The sequence below is a fragment of the Falco naumanni genome, chromosome 1, assembly GCF_017639655.2.
Source record: "Falco naumanni isolate bFalNau1 chromosome 1, bFalNau1.pat, whole genome shotgun sequence".
NCBI classification, from domain to species: Eukaryota; Metazoa; Chordata; class Aves; order Falconiformes; family Falconidae; genus Falco; species Falco naumanni.
This window is the reverse complement of record NC_054054.1, coordinates 94,839,205-94,861,612: the sequence shown is the minus strand read 5'-3', so window position 1 is coordinate 94,861,612 and position 22,408 is coordinate 94,839,205. Positions and strand designations below refer to the sequence as shown.

Here is a 22,408-nt window from a genome sequence, read left to right as displayed (position 1 = left end):
CCCCAATCCCGGCAGTACAGAAGGGAGGAAGGATGGCTGCGTTCCAGAGGGAACAGCACCCCGCTTCTGCCACCCCCAGACCCGTCCTGCCATGCTTGGTCCTCTGTCCCATTTGCCTTACAAATGGGAACTTTTGCTTTATATTTTCTTAGGAGTGCCCTGAGACTTTGAGTTGAAAGAACGAACGACAGGGTAGGCTGCTTAAAGCCCTAGAAAATTGCACGTTCTGCCTGGCAACATTACCTGAAATTGCTTCTTTTGAAATGCTGCTTTCCATTAGATGGCAGCAGTACCTGCCCAGTGCTACCAGTTAATCCTCCAAGGTCTAGAGGATTTTTCTTGTAACCATGACTTTGGGTGGTCAGGGAAGGGAGGGGGAGTTGTTCTGTGTTGTGACATTTCTTCTGTCAGCTCTAACAGCTCCTCCGTTCCACCGGGCACGTTCTTTGGGGCAGGAGCTAGGAACCGCTTTCTTTAGGATGACAGTCCTCGCAGGGTGCTGTGCTTCTCTGAAGGTGGCTGGAACGGGAGCCCTGCGGGGACACGTGGCAGGACTGGCAACTTGGGAGACACGGCTAGACGAGCAATGGGTCGGTCTTTGCTCAGGCTGGCCGTGCCCTTTGCCCAGGAGCACTGGAGTGTTCTCCCCTCTCACCAGCCAGCCCATGGCACTTGTATGCTTCCTGGGTCTGGAAATATTTTTCTTACCCTCCAGCATGGCTTGTCTGGCTTGTTGCCTGCAGCCAGATAGACCCGTGTCACATGAGCATTTCAGAGCGAAAATGGCACTGAAAAGAAGCAGTGGGACTGCTGTGAGTGCCTGTGTGCCTCTGGGCACCTTCTTTGGAAGAGTTGACATCCATCTGCTTGGTACCTTTGAGGGGTTAGGGGTGTGTTGGGTAGTGAGTGGCCATCAGAGCATCCATAGCTTTGGGAAGGGCAGCGAGAGGACAGTTTCCAAGCATCCTGGGAGTATTTAAAGCAGCCAAACCAGCTGCAGCTGCTCTGTAGAAGTGGCACAAGGAAAAGACTCTCCCCTACTCACGGAAGGATGTGTGCCCAAAGAACGTCTCTCCAGCAAGAAAACTCCCCTCAGATCTTTAAAAGATTCAGTGATGTGCTGAAGCTGAGCAAGGTTATCTGTGAGCAGACACCGAAGGCTCTCGCTGCTGCAGCTGAAGGTCCAACCCAATGATTGTTTCCCTGGTAATCTTCTGTTGCCTTCCACTTACGAGTGCTTAATCCCCTTTTAAACAAATTGCTGCAGCAGCGCTGGCTTGTCATGCTCTCGGCAAACCGGGTCAGCCCAAGCAGGGTGCAGCAGGCTCTGAGCGATGAGATGGGGCATGGTTAATGTGCCTGGGGCGTGGGTCCCATCCTCCCCACGGAATTTGTGTTTGAAGTGGGGCTGGAGAAACGGTCACCCCTCGGGTGCCAAAAGGAGCTCTCCCCTGGCTTCCCACCCCATGGCAAGTCTTTCCCTGCGCTGCTTTACTCTGTTGCAGTTGGATGAATGGATGCATGGATGGTTCCCGGCATGTCCTACCTCCATGGTGGGCAGGCGGCTGAGGAAGAGCTCCAAAAAAGGCACCTTGGATGGCAGGAGCAGGCGGCTTGAACCCGGTTGTGGGCTGAACAGGGAGAAGACAACAGACCCTAAGGGAAGGTGTCTGAGCGGTGAGCAGGGATCTTTGCTGCTGAATTTTTTTCTGATGTCTTATCATCCACACTTTCCTCTCTTTCCTCCAGCCCAGGAGGCAGTGACCGTGGCTCCGTGCTGGACACAGCCCAGGGGTGCCCCAACGGGCAGAGGGATTTTCTTCCTTGGGCTGAGCCTGTCCCTCCTGCTCCTGCTGCCCTGTGCCAGCTGCGGACCCCAGCCCTATGAGATAGTCATTCCAAGGAAACTTGGCCCAAGGGCAGGGAAAGCCAGCCAGGATGAAGTGTCCCATATCATTGGCATTCAGGGGGTAAATCACACGATTCGCCACAGGCAGAAAGACTTTGTAATAAAAAGCCTCCCCATGTTCACTTGTGGGTCCTGGGGGGAAATCGTGGCTGAACAGCCCCACGTGCCAGCAGGTTGCCATTACTGTGGCTATGTGGAAGGCATCCCGGACTCCGTGGTGACTCTGACTACTGCTGCAGGTTGGAAACTCAAGCTACAGCATCAAGCTCCTGGCAGCTTCCACCATGGCTGAGCATCTTCTGCTGCAGAGGGAGGCGGCGGTTCCTGGAATGGTGATGTACAAAATGCCTAACGAAGGTGGATAATTCCCAGGTCCTGGTACAGACACAGGGCAGTTCCAGCCCTGGGGACACACGTGGCATTTGGAGCTCCTTGTCATGGTGGACAAGGAAGGTTTTGATGCTTTTGGCAGAAGTATAACTAATGTAACGCTGCAAGTTCTTGAAATAGTCTGGTGGATGGGCTATTTTATTCTTTCCATCTTCGTGTTTTGATAACTGCGCTAGAGGTTTGGGGGAAGAAGAACGCGATCAGTGTTACCAAAAACACAACCGAGGTCCTTCATAATTTTAATCTTTGGTGGAAGCAGCAAAGCCTTACGTACTGTGCATGATGTGAGGTGTCTTTCATACCTTGTTGGACTTTAATCACGGTATGAAAGCATTGCACATGGGTGGCAAATCCAACTTTGCCACTGCATGTGATAGAAAATATGCCTCTGCTGTCCTCTTATTTGTAAAACAGCATTACATGGACACTGTTGTCCATGTCACTCGTGCGTTAGGGTATGTCCTTGGCATGGAGCACGATGGCGGATGCTGCAGTTGTGGAAACACCTCCAAATGCATCACGAGCGCACACAGCGCAGTGAACTATCGGTTCAGCAACTGCAGCAAAAAGCACTATTCTGATTTTTCAGCATCAGGGCAAGGATTCTGCCTTAATAATGTCCCAGAATTGGTGACGACACTTGCACTGCAGCACTGTGGGAATGGTGTCCTGGAGGTTAGGGAGAGGTGCAACTGTGGCTCGGAAACACAGTGTAAATTGGACTGTTGTTTTTTGACGGGTGTTGTCACAACTAGAAGGAGCCATTTGCGCTTCTTGGAGGCTGCTGTAAGAGTTGCCAACTTCTTCCAAAAGGAGAGGTGTGTAGGGAGAGTGCTGGTCTGTGTCACTTGCCGGAGTATTGCAATGAGACATCTGAGCATTGCCCAGCAGAGGTGGCCAAGCAAGACAGGACTGTGTGCACTGAGGCTGGGTGCTGTTATTCAGGCAAATGCCAGTCTTGCACGTTGCAGCGTATGAGTATCTTTGGCAAGGAAGCAAAGCCTGCTCCGCTACTGCGTTTCCAGGAGGTGAACGTGGAAGGGGATCGGTTTGGCAGGTGCTGGGGAGATGGGGCAGATGTCAACTTTCAGAAATGTAAGCTAGAAAATGTCGTGTGTGGGAGGGTGCAGTGTACGAACGTTAGGTGTCTACCTCAGCTGGAAGATCACACAACCATCGTTCAGGCCCTGGTGGGTGATACCTGGTGGTGGGGCACAGAGTACCACTTGGGAGCGGGTGTTCTGGCTGCTGGAGTCATTAAGGATGGCATGCAGTGCGCTGAGAAGATGATCTGCATTAATCGGATGTGTGTCCCTGAGGAGAAGTACTTGACATCCCACTGTTCTGCCAAGATCATGTGCAGAGGAAAGGGCGTCTGCAACGCTGAAGGAAACTGCTGCTGGGACAACAGCTGGGCACCTCCCTGCTGCCAGTTTAGTGGCTTTGGAGGAAGCATTGACGGTGGGCCTGCCACCGGTCACTAAAAAGGGGCTTTTTAGGTTCCTCATCAAGTTTACTGCAATAACCGTTGCTGTTCTGATGCTTGCAGCATTTGTCATTGTGCATGGGAGAAAGCTCAGAGTAACCCAAGCATTAAACAGATTCATTGGATGCTTTTGGGCTGGAGAACAGGCTCCTGAGGAGGATGTGAAGGACCAGGTGGAAGAAGGTGGCTCAAAGCCAGCTGAAAGTCAAAGTTCCCCGGTGCAGGACTTCACGTGGCAGCAGTGGAGAGCTGGACTCAGTCAGTCACTAGACTCAGACTCCAGCTGTGGTGGAGTCGTTTAAAACTGATCTAGATGCAAGTGTAGAGTTAGGGGACCTAGTTTTTATTCTGTAGAATAGCAAAATGAAATTCTTTCGCTTGATCTCACTCCGTAGGAGAAAAGAAGTTGTTGATAAAAACCGACAGGGTACTCAAGTTAATTTAAAATCCACCTGCTGAGCAAGGAGGATCCCGGGGTGGCTGAGGCAGAGCCTTGTGCAAGGCAGGAGCATCAGCAGTTACCTTAGCCCAGAGCACGGGGTTCTGCAGCAACGAGCCTTCCTCCCCCCAACCATGCAGCCCCCAAAGGACACCTGCTCTTCCCTCTGAGCCAAAAAACTTCTGGGGCACAAACCCTCCACTACAGCTCAGAGGAAGGGGTTCAAACTGTCCACACCACTGTATAGGACTCTGGCTCCACACCCTATAGCTGCCTCCTCCGGAGCCAGGGTCCCAGCGGAGCGCCCATCCCTGGTATACCTGAGCACCAACTCTGCGGTACCACAGCTCGGGGACAAACGTCAGCCTCTGAAAACATCAGGCAATGTTAAGTGGGAGACAGGAGAAGGGAAGAAAGGAATCTGAGGCTTGATTACAGGAGAAAAAGATGTGGAATGTGTCTCTAAGGAAAGACGAGGTGGGAACAAAATTCATTACTGCTCACATCGGTGGCTTCTGTGAAAAGTACAAAGCTGGCAGGATCATTTGGACAGGAGCTCGCAGGACGGCAGGCTTTGAGCAGATAAAAAAAACCCTGTCAGCAGCATTCGATCCCTGCCAGGCTGAGCTGATGAAAGCCGGGCTGCTGCGGAGGTGGCCACACGAGCTGGGAGCAGTGGGCGCAGGAGCAGCACTGAATCAGAACGGGGATGGTGCAAAAATAAAACTAAAAAAAAAAAAAAAAATAATTTCAGCGCTTCCCAAAGAAGCAGATGAACGCTGGGGAGCAGGAGCATTTTGTGCTAGAAGAGGGAACTTACCCCACAGGAATGGGCTGTCGCTCACCTGCAGGTAGGACCTGGTTAATGATAAATTCGGAGCTGCAGATGCTGCCGCCTGCCCGTGCTCGCGTGCTGCTGGTGACTGGCGTGTGTTTGTATGAAATGCCGTTTTCTGTGTATAAAACGTTGCACCTGACAGGCACAGGCCAGGCACGTGGGGTACCCGCTGACTGATGCCCTGTGCGTGGCGTTTACAGCAGGGGGTCTCCAAAGGAAATATTAGAACATCAGGAGTACGGGCATATGATTTATAAATAATTAAATATGTGTATACTGGGGGTACATGCTTAGAATATTTTTGCTCTTAGGGGGGTGTGATGAAGGAAAAGCCCGGTGCCCCCTGGCTTACAGGCTGGCAAAGGAGGTGGGGCCGTGGCCAAGGGGCATCAACATTTGTAATGTTGATTTGCTGTGAGGAGTGTTGTTGTGGTTAATTCTCAACTTCGCGCTCCACAGGCAATCTTTGGCTGGGGACCCCCTCGGGGAGGAGGAGGAGGATGGGGTGCTGAGGACGCATGGCTCCCCAAACCTCGCTGAGCAGCAGGGGAGCAGCTGTGGAGATCACCCGCAGCTCCCTGGCCACCAAGGCCACCCCTCGGTTCCCTGGTGAGGGAAGCCCTTCCTCCCTGTCACCCCACAGGAGCACCCACGGCGCCTGTGCCTGGCAGCATGGCAGCTGGGAGAGGCAGCAGAGCTTCCAGAACCTTCTCAGGGGGCTCTGAGGGGACCGGCTGCCCCTCAGGGTGGTGGTGCCACGTGCCTTCACCATGTCCTGTGCCAGCCCTGAGGGGACAGCTCCAGCACGGCCATCCCTGAGCGCCTCAAGGGGAAGAGGGTCAAGGTGTCGGTGTGAGGGTGGGCAGGACCTCCCTGAGGTGCCCTACCGCCATTTTGAAGGCGCCAGCGATGAGATGGCTCCAGGCACATCATGGTGCCCAGGGGAACACCCTGCTCCTCGGCCTGGAGGTCTGGGCTGTGTTGGTGGCATCTTTTTTTCCCTGGGACAGGCAGCCATTGTCCACCCCCGAGCTACACTGTCCATGAGATAGCCTGGCCGAGGAAACTGGTCCCAAGGGTGGGAAAAGCCACAGTGGGAGAAGTGTCCTACACCCTCAGGGTGGAGTGGGAGAACCATGCTGTCCACCTCATGCAGAAGACAGGACTTCTGGTAAGAAAACCTGCTGGTCATCACCCTTGTCTCCCTGGGACTATAGGTGGTGGAGCAACTGTGGCTATGTGGAGGGGAGCCCCGGCTGCCTCGTCATGCTGAGCACCTGCTGGGGTTGGAGGGAGCAACTGGAAACCAGGAACCTGAGCTACGGCATCCGACCTGTGCCGGGGTCCCTCACCTCCCAGCACCTCCTCTATCACCGAGAGAAGACCCAGAACAAGCCCTTGATGTGCGGATTGACGGATGAGGTGATCTAAACCCAACTTGGTGGGATGGGAGCTAAAACAGCCTTAGGAAAGCAAGACTTGTCTCAGAAACTGAAGTACACCAAGTACAGTGAGGTATTTGTCGTGGTGGACCGCCATCTGTTTTCTTTCCAGGGGAGCAATGAGACCTTGGTGATGCTTCTGGTTACAGATATGATCAATCTATCTGAAAAATACTGCTATCCTCTGAAGATTTGCATCTGCCTGATTGGGCAGGAGATCTGGACATGCAGCAGCTTCATCAGGTACAGCCAGGATACAGAAGAAATTCTTAAAAAATTTAACAGCTGGGGAAATAGGGATCTTTCTCAGAGGATGGAATATGGCATTGCACATTTATTTACTTACATGAACTTTGGACTAATTTTTGGGTTTGCCTATGTACATAGCACCTGCCACCCTAGCTGTCAATCAGGTGTTGTCTCATATAGATGGTGAAATTTCATAACTTTTTCAATTATTTTTACTCGTGAGCTGGGTCGTAACCTGGGGATGGAGCATGATAATGAAAAGGAGTGTGTGTGTCCCTGTGTGTGGAGGATGGGCAACTCTCCTGCCGGTGCCAAGGCTTTCAGCAAGTGCAGCAAGCAGAGCTACTTGGACCTGACCAGCAGAGGGGATGGCGACTGCTTGTGCAACATCCCAGCGCCCCACAGACACCTCCATTTCAAACACTGCGGCAGCCGGGGGGTGATGAGGGAGAGCAATGTGACTGGGGGGGCTGCAGGACTGCCGAGGCAATCCCTGCTGTCCCCAAACCTGCAGGGGCCATCTGCTCCACCGGGCAGAGCTGTCAGAGGTGCCACTCTTGTGCTGCAGGACACAAGTGCAGGTCAGGGGCAGGTGAGTGGGACTTGCCTGAACGTTGTAACGGGACCTCTGAGTGGTGCCCACAGGATTTGCATGTGCGTGACAGGACATCATGTGACGACGATGGCTACTGCTACCATGGGAAATGTGCAGCCTATGACAATCTGCGCAGAAAAGTGTTTGGGAAGGAAGCCTGGGATGCTCCAGAGAGTTGCTTCCAAAAAGCAGAACATGAAAGGGGATCAGTTTTGTAGCTGTGTAGTTTGTGCGGTTTTGGCGATGGGACCAAAGTTGCTTTTGTGGCATGAAAACCCCAAAACGCTCTGTGTGGAAGGCTGCAGTGTGTCAATGTGAAGAGGATACCTGTTCTGGAGGGGTCTGAAACCATCATTCAGGTGCCAGGGCCTCAGGACTGGTGCTGGGGCACAGTCTACCAGGCCAGCATCAATAGACCTGTTATTGGAGGAGGGCTTGATGGCACCAGATGTGGGCCAAAAAAAGATCTATATTAACAAGACATGCACAGATGCCACAGCCAGGATGAAGTGTGATGGGAAGGTTTCATGTGGAGGGAAAGCGGTTTGCAGCAACCTCCACCACTGCCACTGTGAAGCTGCCTGGGCGCCTCCAGACTGCCAGTTCCACCACCTCTCATGATGTCCATGGGGGAGGTTGTTCAAAGTAAAGCGTTTGGGACAGTAATTGGGATCACAGTTCCCATTGCCCTCATTCTGCTTGCTCCAGCTGTAACCAAATATAGAAAGGCAATAGCTGTGTTTTTCAGTACAGGTTTAGCCACGGAGAGAAGTGAGACTCCTGCAGATGAGGAGCAGAATATGGAAGAGTATGTTTAAGGAAACACGAAAGCAGTGGGAAACCCACTAGGACTACGGTCCCCGTGGGTACGCCCCTGAAGCTGGACTGCTAGTCCCAGCAGATTTTCCACAAATTGATTTACACAGTGTAACTCTGTAAACTGTAGAAAAGTTGATTACACAAAACTTGAGTATTTCCTCTTCTTGTACTGCCTACTATGTAAATAAATATGGGTTGGGCCCCAAAAAGTGAAGCTGTTAGAAAATAAAAGACTAAAAGCTAAAGAGTTGTTATCAATGCAGCTAAAGATCTGTTTTATTTTCTATAGAAGGGTGGGACCTTAGTAAATAATTCACTTGAGCATCTAGAAGAGTATAGACAGATTTATGCGAAGTCCTGCTCACCTGGTTCATGAGAAATACTCCACTGGGTCAAAGAAGCTTATTTTCCTGGGAGTTGTAGCTGAGCAGGAGATGGCATGAAGAAGGGAAATGTGCAAAAAGTCGAGGCACGGATGTAAGCGCTGATTTTTTTATGTTACTTTGCAATTTTTCATTCCTTGCAGTTGGCTGTTAGTATGGTACATGTTCGGGTTTTTTACAGTGAATTAAAAGTCAGAGATTGAAAAATATTCACCTTCTCTTTACTGTTAATTTGTAATGGTAAATACTTCAGTAAAACATCCTTTGACCATCTAACCTTAAAGGAACTGTACCGAATCTCTGAGCCGTTACATATGATTTGCTGCATTTCTACAGACATTTCCATAAGGAGAAAGTCTGTACTAAAGGTTTACATGTTTAAAGAATCCATTGGCAGTCCATACAAACCTGTAAAATAAATAACTATTTTTACTGAAGCGCCTGTCTCCGACAGGCCTGCTGAGGCTCCTCCAGCACTACAGCTAACTTTGCTGCTGGCAAGACAGTTCGCAGCCGACAGCCCGTGCCTGGGTCTGGCTGACGTTGCTAAAACCCTGACGAGGCCTCGTTAGGATGCTGCCTGTTCTCCTTTGAGGCGAGGATTCATCAGAGCAGGGTGGACGTGGACCCCTCGGCGTCCGGCGGGCTGGCGGGGAGCATGCTGGTGTAGAACTTCTTCTGGGAGCGCAAGAGAGGAGTCTGAGTGTCAACGTCCCGGCAGGCGTTGCGTTTGAGGGAGAGGAAGACGTGCTGCGTCCAGCCGTACACGATGCAGTTCAGAAGCCCCTGGGAAGCTGCTGTCAGAGCCTGGGAGAGATCACAGGAGAGATCAAGGCTCTCTTGCCAGCCAGCACCGCACAGCACTCCGAGCTCCCTACCAGGCTGGTACAGTATGCCAAGCCTCCTACTTCCAGGGTGATTTTATCTAGCTGCATCCCACACGATACAGGAATCTCGCGGTTATTTTATTTTTTGCTAAATGCTGCCTCAGGCACAGCAAGGAGATGGACAAGTGTTGTGGAGGAATTACATTTGGAGACTTTCACAGAAAGGGGAAAAAAGCCCTGATTTCTGGGGATCCTTTCTAGTCCTATTTTCTACGATGTCCACGATGCTGAGATTTTGGTTATTGAGACCTTTTCAGGCCTGTGAAGAACATAAACCAAGCAAAGATCTTTGCCAACCAAAAGCCTAAATCAGACTTAGGCTCATACAGCAGTGATCTTCGTGGCTGGAAGCATGCTTTGTCCAGCAGGGACTAGGAGCCGGCAAACACTAACACGCCTGTTCAAGCAGAGAAGGCAAAAGATAGGAGCCAGCAAAAAAAAAAAAAAATAATAAAAAAAAATTTACCTGTAGAATTAGAAAAGCCATGTAGATTTTGCTGTTTGTTGAAACAGTCAGCTTCAGTATTCCAAGGAGGACAGCTGTGAAAAGGGATGGATTGCTTTAAGCCCACTTCTTCTGAGTTTCATTGTCAGGCACTATATCCCATATAGCCTATATATCACATATATCCCAGGAGAATACTGTGAGAGCAGCTCAGCTCTCTGCTAACCTGGGGCCCAGCAGCAGAAGAATGCGACGGGGTAAAAAACCACTCGTTGTTCTACCATCTTAATCATGGCCCACTGCTGATCCCCCAGGAATCCTGTGGAGTTTACAAACCTTTTGTACAGACCTCGGGCTTTACCGAGTATAACCTAAAAAAGAAAAAAGCGTACATCATTGTTTGCACTTTGTGCACATGCTCCGATCCGCCCTGTAGCAGACAGAATATCCCCTTCTGATCTATCAAACCTTGTCAGGCAACAGCGTGCTCCCGGGGGGACAGCCCCCGCTCTGTACATGACTTTTTCTGAACTGAACACTCCGAATTGATCCGGGGTCTTGTTGACCCATGCAGTAGGTGATCCCTGCTGCCACGCTCTGAGCCTTCTCTCCCAGCTAAATCCTATTTTGGGATGGGTTGACAGAACGCAGGACCCCAGGTGGATTTATATGGTGGCACAATGATATTTTCTCTCCCCTACAACCCCTTCCGAAAGGGAAGCAGCACCACGCAGTTCTTCCCCTGACATTGCCTGGCCTCTGGTACCATCCAAGCAAAGATGTCAAGATGAAAAGGGGAAAATCTTCTCACACTGATCATCTGGGTGCAACGGCTAGCGTGCAAGGACTGCTTCTTACCAGAATGGCTACAAAGCTGATCAGAAAGGAAACGAGGAAGAGCCCAATGCCATAGAAATGCATCACATTGCAAACAGAGCTGCTCAAGGTTTGCGGCTCGTTGGTGGGCACAGCTACCTCCGTGTGCATCAAGAGACATCTGTGGGGAGAAAGGGAACAGCCTGAGCTCCTCCGCCGACTCAGAAGCGCTGGGGCTGTTTCAGCAGCGCGTGAAGCTTACCCATGCTTCTGACTGAAGTTCTGGTAGCAATTACTGCTGTTACCCAGGCAAAACACAGGCACCACGAGAAGGAAAGGGATGAGGCTAAGAGGAGAAAGGATGACGGCACGGGTATTAGTTACTGCACTGCACTGCTGCTCCCATCCCAGCCAAACACCACTTGGTTTTTCTCCTGTCACTACAGAGGACTTAAACATTGGTTTTATTGACACTGCTCTCTGGAAGAGTATTTTACCAGCTTTACTAACTTCTGCGCTTTCATTCATGCAGGCAATACCCTGGTAAAGGGAGCACTTTCTAAAAAACTACTTTAGTTAATATAGTCATAACTAACTTGGAGAAAGGTCCTTACCTCCAAAACCTTTTACTCTGTTAGGTCACTCTGCTATTAGTGATGAGCTTTACAGGTTTTAGCAAAATTTGCTTCCAAATAAGTAGGAAGCAGAAATCAGCACATTACAGTTTACCAAAACCACATAATTCAGCCAGAGGGAATTAAACCTTACCTAGACGAGATCGTTGCTATTCGGCCAATGCAACCCGCATAATCTACAACCTGCAAAATCCAATGAGCTTAATTAAATGATTGTTTCTGTACAGCCACTGGTTCACAGGAACCCACTCCCAGGAGCACTTCAGCAGCTGAGGGTTCTACAAATGCTGATTAATCCTCAGATCGAGGCTTGTTTCCACTTTGCACAGAATCAACACCGCTGAGTTCAGCCCATGCTGATTTGCAACAGAAACAGCCAGTGCTTCCACCCGCTTACTGCCTTGTTCTCCTTCAAGGCTAGAGGATTTGAGAAGGGAACTTGAAACAGGACAAGGAGTAGACACTTGATGAGCTCTCTGGTGTAACTTGCTCATTTGTTGTACTGCTTACTCACTTAACCTGGCCCTGTTCCTCAGAAACTTCATGTGCTGGTGTAGAATTGCAGGCACTTTGGAGTGTCCTGGTAACTGCTCACCAAGAGATGTACTTTGGCACCTGGCACACACCCACCAGCTATGAAAATACTATGTGGGCACAGCTGTAGTGGTGGGGAATTATGGTATGCGTTGTCTTTTGAACGGGAGTCCAGCAAGAAGGAAACCAGTCCTACAAGCAGATCCCAACCCTACGGACAAGAGCCCTTGAAATCTCTGCCCAGCCTGCTGCTCCGAACCGACAGATGGAATACCTGGGACACAAAGTCTGCTGTGCACACCAACGTCTGGGGAAGAAAAAGGTTACATACGTCAGTGGGGCTGATGGATTTAACGGGAAGAGCTGCCTAAGGAATGTGTCACCTTGCGGCAATACATCAGGAGCAACCCACCCATTACAGCGATGGTGGTGCCTCACTGTTTAGCCAGGTGTGGGGAATGGAACAACTGCAAGGAGAGATTTTGGTCATGCAGTAGGTGGAGTGTTTGTTTAGCCTGCAACGCAGAGAGTATTTTTCTGAGTACTATGTCCTTGTTCCTCGGTTCTCAGCGATTACACTGTTTCCCAAAGGGCTTTTGTAAAGGCCAGTAATGATGAAGTGAGGACCGGCCACTGTTCCCAGAGCCACCTGGTCCTTTTATCACTAGCTCACTTCTGTCACATCTCCTATCTCAAACTCTTACAATACCTTTCTGTATTACAATATTCTGTATTTACAATGTTTTCTGTATTTTTACAATTTACAATATTTCTGTATTATACATACAATACAATTCTGACACTCTCAAATGCCATATGACCCCTGGAGAGGACAGAAATTGTCAATTCTCAGTTCTGGGCTGTCCAGGCATCCCCTGCTTTCCTGTGCCCTCGGCCGTGCACTGGCAGAAGGCAGTGACAGCAACAAACCAGTTACTCAGCTGGTGCAAACTCCTGTTCTAACTGCAGAAGAACTTCACCGATACGTGGTCCTGAGCTTTCTCTGCTCTGAGATCTACCCTGCCACTGGCTTTTATCTGCTTTAGTCTTGCAAGCCTAATCTTTCACTGAGATGCTACAGCAGACCCAGCAGTAATTCTGCTGACCTCAATGGGCAAGATACATCAATTCATACAGCTGTGGGGCAGAAGGGCCTTCAGAGTCCTTGCGGTGAGATATACTTTACATACGCACATCCTAAACTCCGCTATAACCCCACAGTACCCAACTACAACCTTGGTACCCAACAGCTGTTGCACATCAGTCCTACTCACCTGGGGGGGCATCCTCAAAAGGTTCTGATTGTATTTCATCTTTAGGTCCATGTACAGATGCCAGGTGTAGTTGACAGTGTATAGAAAAGAGGCCACGTAGAATATCTGACAAATACAGACAGCATTTCAGTCCTGTCATAATAGTTCCTGTCGCACTTTCAGTTCATCACTGATGAACCCAAAGCCCATGGGACAGAGGCAGGATGCTAAACAGCATAGTGGGCCACCAAAGGTGAGGGTCCCTGTGCAGCCCCCGTGCTCACCTCTACTAGGTCACAGTGGGACACCAACTGGGAAGAGCCAGGTAGAGGAGGGGTTCCTGCCTTAGACTGCAAAATGGAAGCTTTGCTTTGGCTTTAAACGAGGGACAGGAGAACTAATGACAACCACACTGCCTTGAAAATACAAATCTTTCTGACTTGGCTCATTTTTTTGGCCCAAATCCCAACAACAAATGGTTCAAAGGCACTTGGACCCTCTCTATGCTACATCCATTAGGAAACACAAAACAGATGCGACACTTAGATTTACTTCTCGCACAATGAACTCACTACACAGTGAATTCACGGAAACAGAAAACAATAGTATATTTAAAGAGGAAAGTGAGGTCAGAGAATATCTGCACTAAGTCTGAGTTAGCATCCCAAGAGCCCTTTTCTCTCCATGGGAAAAAGAAGGAAAGAAAATATACAGAACACTGTTTCCCACAGAGAGTTTCACAGCCCTTGATTCCAGCTTGAGATGAGACCAAATATCTAAAATCTGCTGTAAAAACTTGCAAATCTTTCCTGCATTTGTTTCTGAATCCATGGTTTCTCCAGGCAGTCAAGTATGAACTGTGCTGCCTAATCATACTCTGTATATGCGTGTGCTGTGTTTGTTTACAGGAAACACATGCTTCAGTGGCAGAGGCAAAGAGGAAGGGCTGGACAAGTGAATTTTTCTGTGGATTTGCTATCCTTTGCCAAAGAGGCACGGAGCACAGGTTTGCTACCCTGATATCATCTCAGTCCAGGAGAGTAGTGACTAAATAAACTTGGGTCTCCTTCACTGAGGTTGCAAATGCTCTTGGCTTACTCCAAAGGCTGAGTCCAAGGGCCTGCTACATTGCAGCAGGAACATTACAGTGACTTTCCAGCTCATTAGACAAGGTTTAATGAGGGTTTGTTGCCCTTCCTCAATTACTTCCAGGGAAGGTCATGAAAACAGCCCACAAAGATCGTTCCCTTGCACTCCAGAACGCCTTAGAGGCTCACAAAATGTCAGCACTGCCTTCTTTTTTGGAAGAGGGAACCAAAAGCCACTTACGACGTTGCCAGCAGAAGGCAAAGGGAGTTCTGCCCTCCTGAGCCCCAGCCTTAGGGCTGTGGACAGTCCTGCAGGGCTCACCACGAGGAGATAAAGCAGGGGCTGGGAGACGTGAGAGTCCCTCATTATAACACTTCTGTGGCTCCCCATTGTGCTCACCAGCGTGAGCAGAGCCTGCCAGGACATTATTAGGCCACTGGAACTGAACTGGAAGAATGTGGGGGAATTGTGTAATTATAACCACAATCTCTATTCTGGACTTTATTATTGTAACGCAAAGGCAAGGCAGGGAGGAGGAGAGAACAAAGTCAAGGGACAGCAGAAGGGAGCGGTATTTGCGTTTAATATCAACCAACAGCTTGGGGCTGAAACAGAGAAAGTCCAAGAAACAAAGCAATCTCCTCCTTTACGGCACAGTATGGACGTTAGGGGAGTTCCAGCCACTGTAACATGAGCCCTTGGTGATAAAATGATGGTAAACAGGCTGAATAAGGCAAAATATTGTCCCACTCCTAAGGCAGAATCCCTTCAGACAACCACATCACATGGAGTGTGGTGTGAGCCTCTCCAAGGGCTGCTATCTGCAACCACCACCGCGGAGCAGCCCTGAGCCTGTCCTCACCCTTGTCCTTCAGTGCATTTCCCATTTTCTTGGTGTTTCTTTGCAAAGAAGCCGCAGGCGTTTATGAAACACCCAGGAACGTAACCCTTGTGAGACTTTCCTGCTTGGCACGAGCAGAAAGGGGCCAGGAGACATTTTACTCATTTCATTCAGTTACAGATCGCTCAGTGCTCTGCAGAAGCTGCTGGTTAAACCTGTTACTGGCTCCTACTTACGCACAAGGTGTTCCCACCACACAAGGGCATTGCTGGGGTGTTTGGTAAGGAGGTGTCCTGCACCTTGTCACGTGTACCAGGCGGGCACGGTTGCTATGGCAAGTGCTCCGCTTGTTTTAATTTCTTCCAGAGCAAACAGCAGCGACAGCTCTTGCCAGATGCAAGCCAGCTCTGCCACCCTGACAGTCCTCCTGCTGAGGGTGGTCTGCTGGTGGCCTGCAGGAATCCTGTGCCCTGGTCGGTACAGGGCAGACCCCCCGCACACCCCATCACAGCACCCTGGCTGTCCCACGTGAGGCTGAGGCAGAGGCAAGTCCTGTAAAGATGTGCCCAAGGCCAGCTCTGCCAGCCCACGCTGCCTTTCCCAGCAAGTAAAGCTCCCACCTTGCCCCCATCCCTTGCTGGTGGGACCCCTAACCAGCATGGCCAGGGGCTGGAAAAGCAAGGGCAGAAAAGAGCCAGAAATGCACGGGAGCATAGCATGCTCTCAGGGTCTCCACTGAGAAATGTTGGCATAGTGTCCTATGTGTCATATCCAACCTACTTCTCCTCTAGCAATGCAACCTGTCTTCTCCAGGCCATAGAAAGATCACACTACCATTAAGAACTGTCCCCCAGGTAAAGCTGCAAGGGAAACAGCTCAGAAAGAGTCTCAGTTCCACATGTTCCTTCCACCTTCCAGTTCAGAAAAGCCTCTCCCAAGTTCTTCTCACTTTTCCCTGTACCATCATCTAAACCCCAGGTATTGCCCTGCATCATTCCCAGTGGCCAAGTTGCCCACAGGCCACTGTTTTCTTTCTCAACCTGAACATATTGCAGCGCTGCCGCAGCACAGAAACAAGAAAGAAGCCAGGAGTGGAACAGCTGCTCTCACCGTCAGTGCAACGGTTCTACCTGCGAGAGCGGCTGTGGAAATGACCCTGGGCTGCAGGCACCTGCCCCTGCACGCACCAGTGTGAGCACTTCCATGCGCACACACACTCCCCAGGGTGAGCACGTCCATGCGCACACACACTCACCAGTGTGAGCACATCCACGTGCACACAAACGCTCACCAGTGTGAGCACTTCCACACACCCCCCAGCTCCTTCCCTGCCCTCCCCGAGGCACAGGGAGCCGCTCCAGCTCCAGGTGCTCTGCAGGGACATTTCCGTTCCCGTTTGTGGGTACCACCACGCTCCCAGAGAGCTGCCCAAGCCCACCCAACACATATCAAAGCTCCCAACAGCCGCTTGCTCCTCTCAGCCACATTTTTGTGGGTCCTTTCAAAGGAAACTGTTAAGCCCAGAGATCACCGCTTGTGAACCCCCACTCTGTCCCAAGCTTGGCCATATCCTGCGGAGGTTTCTGGAAGCAGTGCTTTGCAACTAGTTTCCTAGTGCTGAAACGGGAACTCAGTGAGACAAAAGCAAATGGTCAGGAAAACAGTATTTCACTCCCTCCACTCCAATTAGTCTCCAGCACACGAAATCAGCTGGAAAGCAGCCGAATCGCTGGGGCATAGGGCTGAGCTTACACTGATGGAGCAGCCCCTGAGCACCCTTAGGATCGCTTGAGAGAGGATCGGGCCAGGTCAGCCACCACAGGGCTGTTTGTATGAGTAATGTTGTGAGTCTGAGCTCAAGCGAGTCGCAGAATGCGTCTGTTCCTGTCCAGGATGGAGGAAACATGAAGAGGAATAAAAAAAGCTGCTGCAGGAGAGGCACAAAGATCATTGCTGGCACGGGTCCAAGAGGAAACAGATTAAGACCCATCTACTCGCTTTACACAAGCAACCCAAACATGGCAACCACAAAATCCCATGCTCTCTCTGCCTTCCTCATCGCCTCTCACCCACCAGAGGTACCCAAACCCAAGCATCCTTATCTCCATTTTACACACGAGGCAAAAAGATCTGATAAGTCAAGTTCACACGGGGAGTCTCTGCCAGAGCCTGTCTAGAAACAGTCCCCCCCCGGCCACGCTGTGATCACCGGCGAGGCGGATTATGGCAAAGGGTGCACAGTCACCGCGTGAACGGTGATGCCACTCACCTGTCCTGTCACTTGCAGGTTATAGCAGATGAGATCCTGCTTGGAGGTTGGTGTGCTGTAGAGGACAGCCCCAGTGAGCCAGCACATACCCAGGAAGAGGTCAGAGAGGCTCAGGTAGAAAAGTGGACGAACCTGGGAAAAGTGAAATTGGTTAGCATGTCTGAGTGATGGTCACAACGCTCCCATGGCCACCTACAGCAGCAGTTTCACCCCGTTATCTAAACACGTGTTCATCCCCCAGCTCTTCTGATAGGGCAGCTCTCCTTGCACACAAAACCCATGCTGATCCTTGCTCTCAGGAGCTGTCTCGATGCAGGTACCCTCCTCTAATCACCCTTTCTGTCACTGGCAATGCCCCAGCATCCAAAAGCAGCATCAACTCTTACAGAAAATATCTCAAAGGCCCAGAATGTTACAGTTTTGCAGAACTGGCAGGGAGAAGTGATATTGTTACATCAACTGATGAAGAAATCAAAGTTTTGGTAAACACATACCCTTCTTCAGGTCTGAAATAACTTAAACCAGATTTTTTTCCAATGTGTTTCATGTAATTTCTGTTGGTGACTAAGGCTGAATCTATTTTACATGCCAGATTAATTTTCCCTATGAGAGCCACTAGTCTCTCTGCTGCACACCGCATCTTGCTGGAACAGTCGCGTCTCCTCTAATGGCAGTTTCCAGCCCATTTCCACTTTGCATGCACTGGCCAAAAGGACTGTAAACACTGTAGGAAAACATTTGTGCACAATTCTGGCCAACATTTTTGTTGTTTGAGCAGACACTCTGGAAAAGCAGCCTAATTATCTAAATTCTTAATTGTAGTCTTTAGTACCTAATCTTGGAGAGAAAATGATGGCATTTTTTGTTTTCCCCTACAGGAAATTATGAAGATAAACACAGCATGGAAACATTTCAGGAGGCTTGGACTTTAAGATTTTTTTTTGCAGAACTGAGTTTTTGGCAAGATTTGCTTCAATATTGTCCTTTAAGTAAATATTTGCCACCCATCACGTTGTGTTATACTTGCCTTGTTCCCACGAGCCAAAAAAAATGAGCTTAGTGAGACTGATAAGCTGTAAGGTAGCTTTGATTGAACCACATCTGTCCTTATGGCATAGCTGGAGGGAGACGTGCCTTGTGCCTTCCCGGTCCTCACGCTGCCATGCAGCAGCAGGTCCTCTGCCTTCACCAGGCAGTCTCCTCAAACGTTCTTGTACTTCCAGTTCTGTATTTGTATCAGCAACATGGTAAAAATCAAACTGCTGTTGCTAACTAAATATCTGGAGCTAGTTTGTATGTCATTGCATTTACGAATGGTTTTTTTTGCATTTACGAATTTTTTTTTTTAACCAGGCTTTCCGTTGCTGGTGCAGAATTGAAGCCTTGGCAGGCAGTCATAGGCATAACAGGCTGGGGACGCCATCCAGTTTGTGAGCATCGCAGGTTAAAACCAAGCAGCTCTCAAAAAATGCAGCTTTTGCGACCAAACTGACCCCTTTCCTCTAGCAAAAAGTGTCCTTGGAATGAGGCACCACTGTTTGATTGAGGAGCTATTTTGGCACAGACCAAAATAAAGAAGTAGGTGACATAGCGCTAAGTGAAAGCCAGCATGGTTCTTGCTTACAGAAGGGAAAAGGAAAAAAAACCCAACCAAAACCAAATGGTATTTATAAAATAGAGGAAGGGAATGTAAAGACGTAATGATTCAGATGAGCTGCCAGGCTAGAGCACACATGTCGATTTAGCTCTATCTGGCTGTTGCCCAGGGACATCTGCCTGCACAGAACCTGTTGACATGACAGAGGAAATTCTCTGTGCATCGCTTGCCATCATCTCTTCTGAATGATTTAGCTAAAGCTGAAGAGTTTTATTGACCCCGTAGAGACAGAAAACAAGCTTCAAGAATGCAATATTTGATTTCCTAGGCTGGAGGCAGGAGGGGAAGTGTTTATAACATTGTTCTTCTCCCAGCCTCCAGAGCTGTTTATGTTTAAACGTTTTGCTCTGGAGCCTCATGACTCAGGAAATAAGCTGTTTGGGGCAAGCTTTGATATGGGTCTGCTCCAGCCCCTTTGTTTACAAATATCCACTTAAGATGAGAAACATGGGGACAAGATGATGGGGGAGCTACAGATTCTGCCACTTTTGAAACACCAGCAAGGGATCTCCCTTGCCAGCAGAACAAGAGCCTGGACGCCTGATGCAGACAAGTCGCTCCAGCTGGCATCCATGCCTTGTAGCTGGATTTTGCAGAAATAATCTGAGCAGGAACATCTGGCCTCCCCCAAGCAGGAATGGTCCATCTGTGACCTGGAGCCATGGGTGGCTCACAAGCAGTTAGAGTGCAGCTCCCAAGCCACAGCCACATCATATGACTATAATAGCACAAGGGCTCTTGAGTAACGTGGACTTCCAGCCATGGAAGTAAACGGGCCAAGGCTGCTGAGTCACACTGGGACACTGGCCAAACCCAGCTCCGTATCATCCCAGAGCAGAGGACCCCAGGTGAGACCCATGTTTGGAGCTCTCCAGGTGCAGGAACAGGGAGCCTACGACATGCACTTGTGCAGCACCGGCTCAGGCAGGTTTTCCATTGCAGCACTAAGGTGAGATCCCAGCCTTCATTCCTCCCCAGCAATGCACGGGGATTATTGCTTCTCCATGTGCTGGGCAGAGCATTTCCACGAGGCTGGCTGCCTGGGAGCAAGACTGCCCTGCACGCGCAGACATATGTTCTCCTCCCCATCCTTCTTCATCCAACGACCTGTCAGTTGCTAGCTTGACTGCTTGCCTTCCTTCTCTGGGGATAACTCGCTGCGTTCCCTTGAAGTCCTGTTCTCTGGGCTGCAGCTCAAACCCACAATGTACCAAGGGCATTGAAGACAAGGGAAGTATAAATACAGCTTTGTTACAACATAGCTGCCAGCTCTACTCTCCTGCTGCTCTTAGCGGCAACCAGTTTATCTGCGTGGTCAATCCTGCAAATCCTGGGTTCATTTCCCCAGCTTCACACAGATGAGCTCGGCGCATTGCCTCTGGTAAGTCCTGGACAGAGGGATTGCATGTGGGCAGCAAAAGCCTGGCAGGCTTGGGATGGAGGGCTATGGTTACCAGGCACGTGCCAGCCCGCTGCTCAGTGCCTCCAATGGATCGCAGGCACACTGGGTTCCCTGCACACATCTCTGCACTGGGGACATGCCAGGCACTGCATTCATATCAGACCTGCAGCGCGCACGTGGGCAGTCCCACCCTGAGGGAAGTTTGCACCCGAGTCCCACTGCTTAGCATTAGAAATGTTTGTGGCTCCTGTTTGCAGCCAGGGTGCATGTTCCAAAGCCCCACTGCAGAGTCCAGCACAACAAACTGCTTCTCAGCCTGGCCTCGTTTTGTCTGAACTTTGCAGCATCTTTGAGTTGTATCAGTTTTTTAGGAGCGCACCTGCCTGGAAAAACTACTCAGAAATAGCAAAACCCCAACACCTGTAAAAGCATTTCCTACAGCACCATCTCTAATTTGTACTTCAGCAGCTTCGTATGCGGCGCCCTCCCAGCATTTTCCCCACAAATCCCTGTTCCCAGAAAGCGTGGGGCTAAGGAACCCACTTGTCCCTGCGTGGGTCCAGCTCAAGGTTAGTCCCTTCGCTCGCAAAGGGCAAAATTCTTGGCCAGCCCTTTGCCTTCCAGCTAAACAAGGTTTAACCTTGTTTACAAGGATAAACAAGGTTTAACCACATAAGCCCGACACCTGCAGTTGCTCCTAGACGAGCACCTGACCCACACGGGTCTTTACTATGCACATGACCCATCTACACCTCGGTGCAGGGAGGAAAAAGGAGGTGCAGACCTTACCTCGGGGGACCGCACCACATTTTGAAAGACAGCATAGGCAATGATCGAGCTGGAACCTGTAACGCTGAGAAAACAAAGCACAGGTTGGAACAGGAGCACATCTGCCCCGCTGGGGTAAGCGATTTCTCTTTTTCCGGAGAAAATCGTCATTGCGGTAGTAACTCATCCCGGTACCACCGGGACGCGGGTGTTGCAGCGCTGTACCTGAGTATGGCCATGGTGAACTGGATCCACTGCAGAGACGAGTAGACCTGGGGAGAAGGAGGGGGGCGAGCTCAGCAGGGGACGGGACCGGCACCGAGCGGGGGACGGGAGGGACGGGACCGGCCCCTCGCACCGAGCGGGGACGGGAGGGACGGGACCGGCCCCTCGCACCGAGCGGGGACGGGAGGGACGGGACCGGCCCCTCGCACCGAGCGGGGACGGGAGGGACGGGACCGGCCCCTCGCACCGAGCGGGGACGGGAGGGACGGGACCGAGCGGGCAGCCGCAGCCCAGGGGCAGGTCCGTGCCGCAGCCCCCGGAGCAGCGGGTAGGGTTGGGGAAGGGCTGAGGGAGAAGGGGCGCTCCCGGCAGGTACGGGCATGCTCCCGGGAGAGGGGCCAGCGCTGCCCTCGGGGCTCGCTCACCTCCTGCCAGACCCCATCCAGCCGGGCCGCCTCCGCCGGCAGGGCCATGGGTACCCGCCGCCGCCGCAGCACCGCTCCTGGGGCTGCGGGCACCGCCCGCGCTCCGCCCCGGGGCCACCCCGCGCCCGGTCCGCCCTCCGCCCTCGGGGCCGGCTGCGGGCAGCGCGCCCGGTCGAGGAGAGGGGCTGGCGTCCCGGGCAACGGCCTCCCGCGTCTCCGCCGCCGTGCACTCCCACCGGGGCGCAGAACCCGGCCAGAAAGGCCCAGCGGGGACCCCCGGGCCAACCGCCCCCGAGGTGCTGCGTCCCCGGGCACGCCTCCAGGAGCCGACCCGAAGCGACCCTGCTTAGCTTCCGCACGACAGTAACTTGGCACCGCACGCCACCAGTTTTTGGCGCCTCCTCTTGGTGGCGTCACGGGCGGCAGCCGGCGGCGGCGTCTCTGAGGAGACTGCGGGGGCTGGGCCGGGCAGCGCCTCTCCTCAGGAGCCAGGCGGGAGACGGCTTCGCACAGGCCTGGGAACGATTGTCCCCCCGAAACCCGCCCTCCCTGGGGTCCTTTCTCCTTCCCTCCCAAGGGGGAAGAAGGCGCCGGACCCGAGGGAAGCCCTCC

The 22,408-nt window shown here is 51.3% G+C and overlaps 1 protein-coding gene and 2 pseudogenes across 1 annotated transcript; 2 read left to right on the top strand and 1 right to left on the bottom strand.

The window, feature by feature from the left end:
- Nucleotides 1-142: 142 nt before the first annotated feature.
- On the top strand, nucleotides 143-5,983 carry LOC121094642 (annotated as a pseudogene).
- Nucleotides 5,984-6,198: 215 nt separating this feature from the next.
- Nucleotides 6,199-8,524, top strand: LOC121083121 (annotated as a pseudogene).
- A 231-nt stretch (nucleotides 8,525-8,755) lies between these two features.
- TMEM116 (transmembrane protein 116) lies at nucleotides 8,756-22,118 on the bottom strand. The gene is made up of 11 exons (XM_040608612.1): nucleotides 21,797-22,118; nucleotides 21,372-21,418; nucleotides 21,168-21,231; nucleotides 17,320-17,451; nucleotides 13,142-13,246; nucleotides 11,467-11,516; nucleotides 10,961-11,044; nucleotides 10,741-10,879; nucleotides 10,109-10,253; nucleotides 9,904-9,977; nucleotides 8,756-9,357 (listed from the first exon to the last, which is right to left on the bottom strand). The coding sequence occupies exons 1-11, from the start codon at nucleotides 21,842-21,844 to the stop codon at nucleotides 9,157-9,159; spliced, it is 1,089 nt and encodes a 362-aa protein (XP_040464546.1). The 5' UTR covers nucleotides 21,845-22,118; the 3' UTR covers nucleotides 8,756-9,156.
- Between the last annotated feature and the right edge of the window lie 290 nt (nucleotides 22,119-22,408).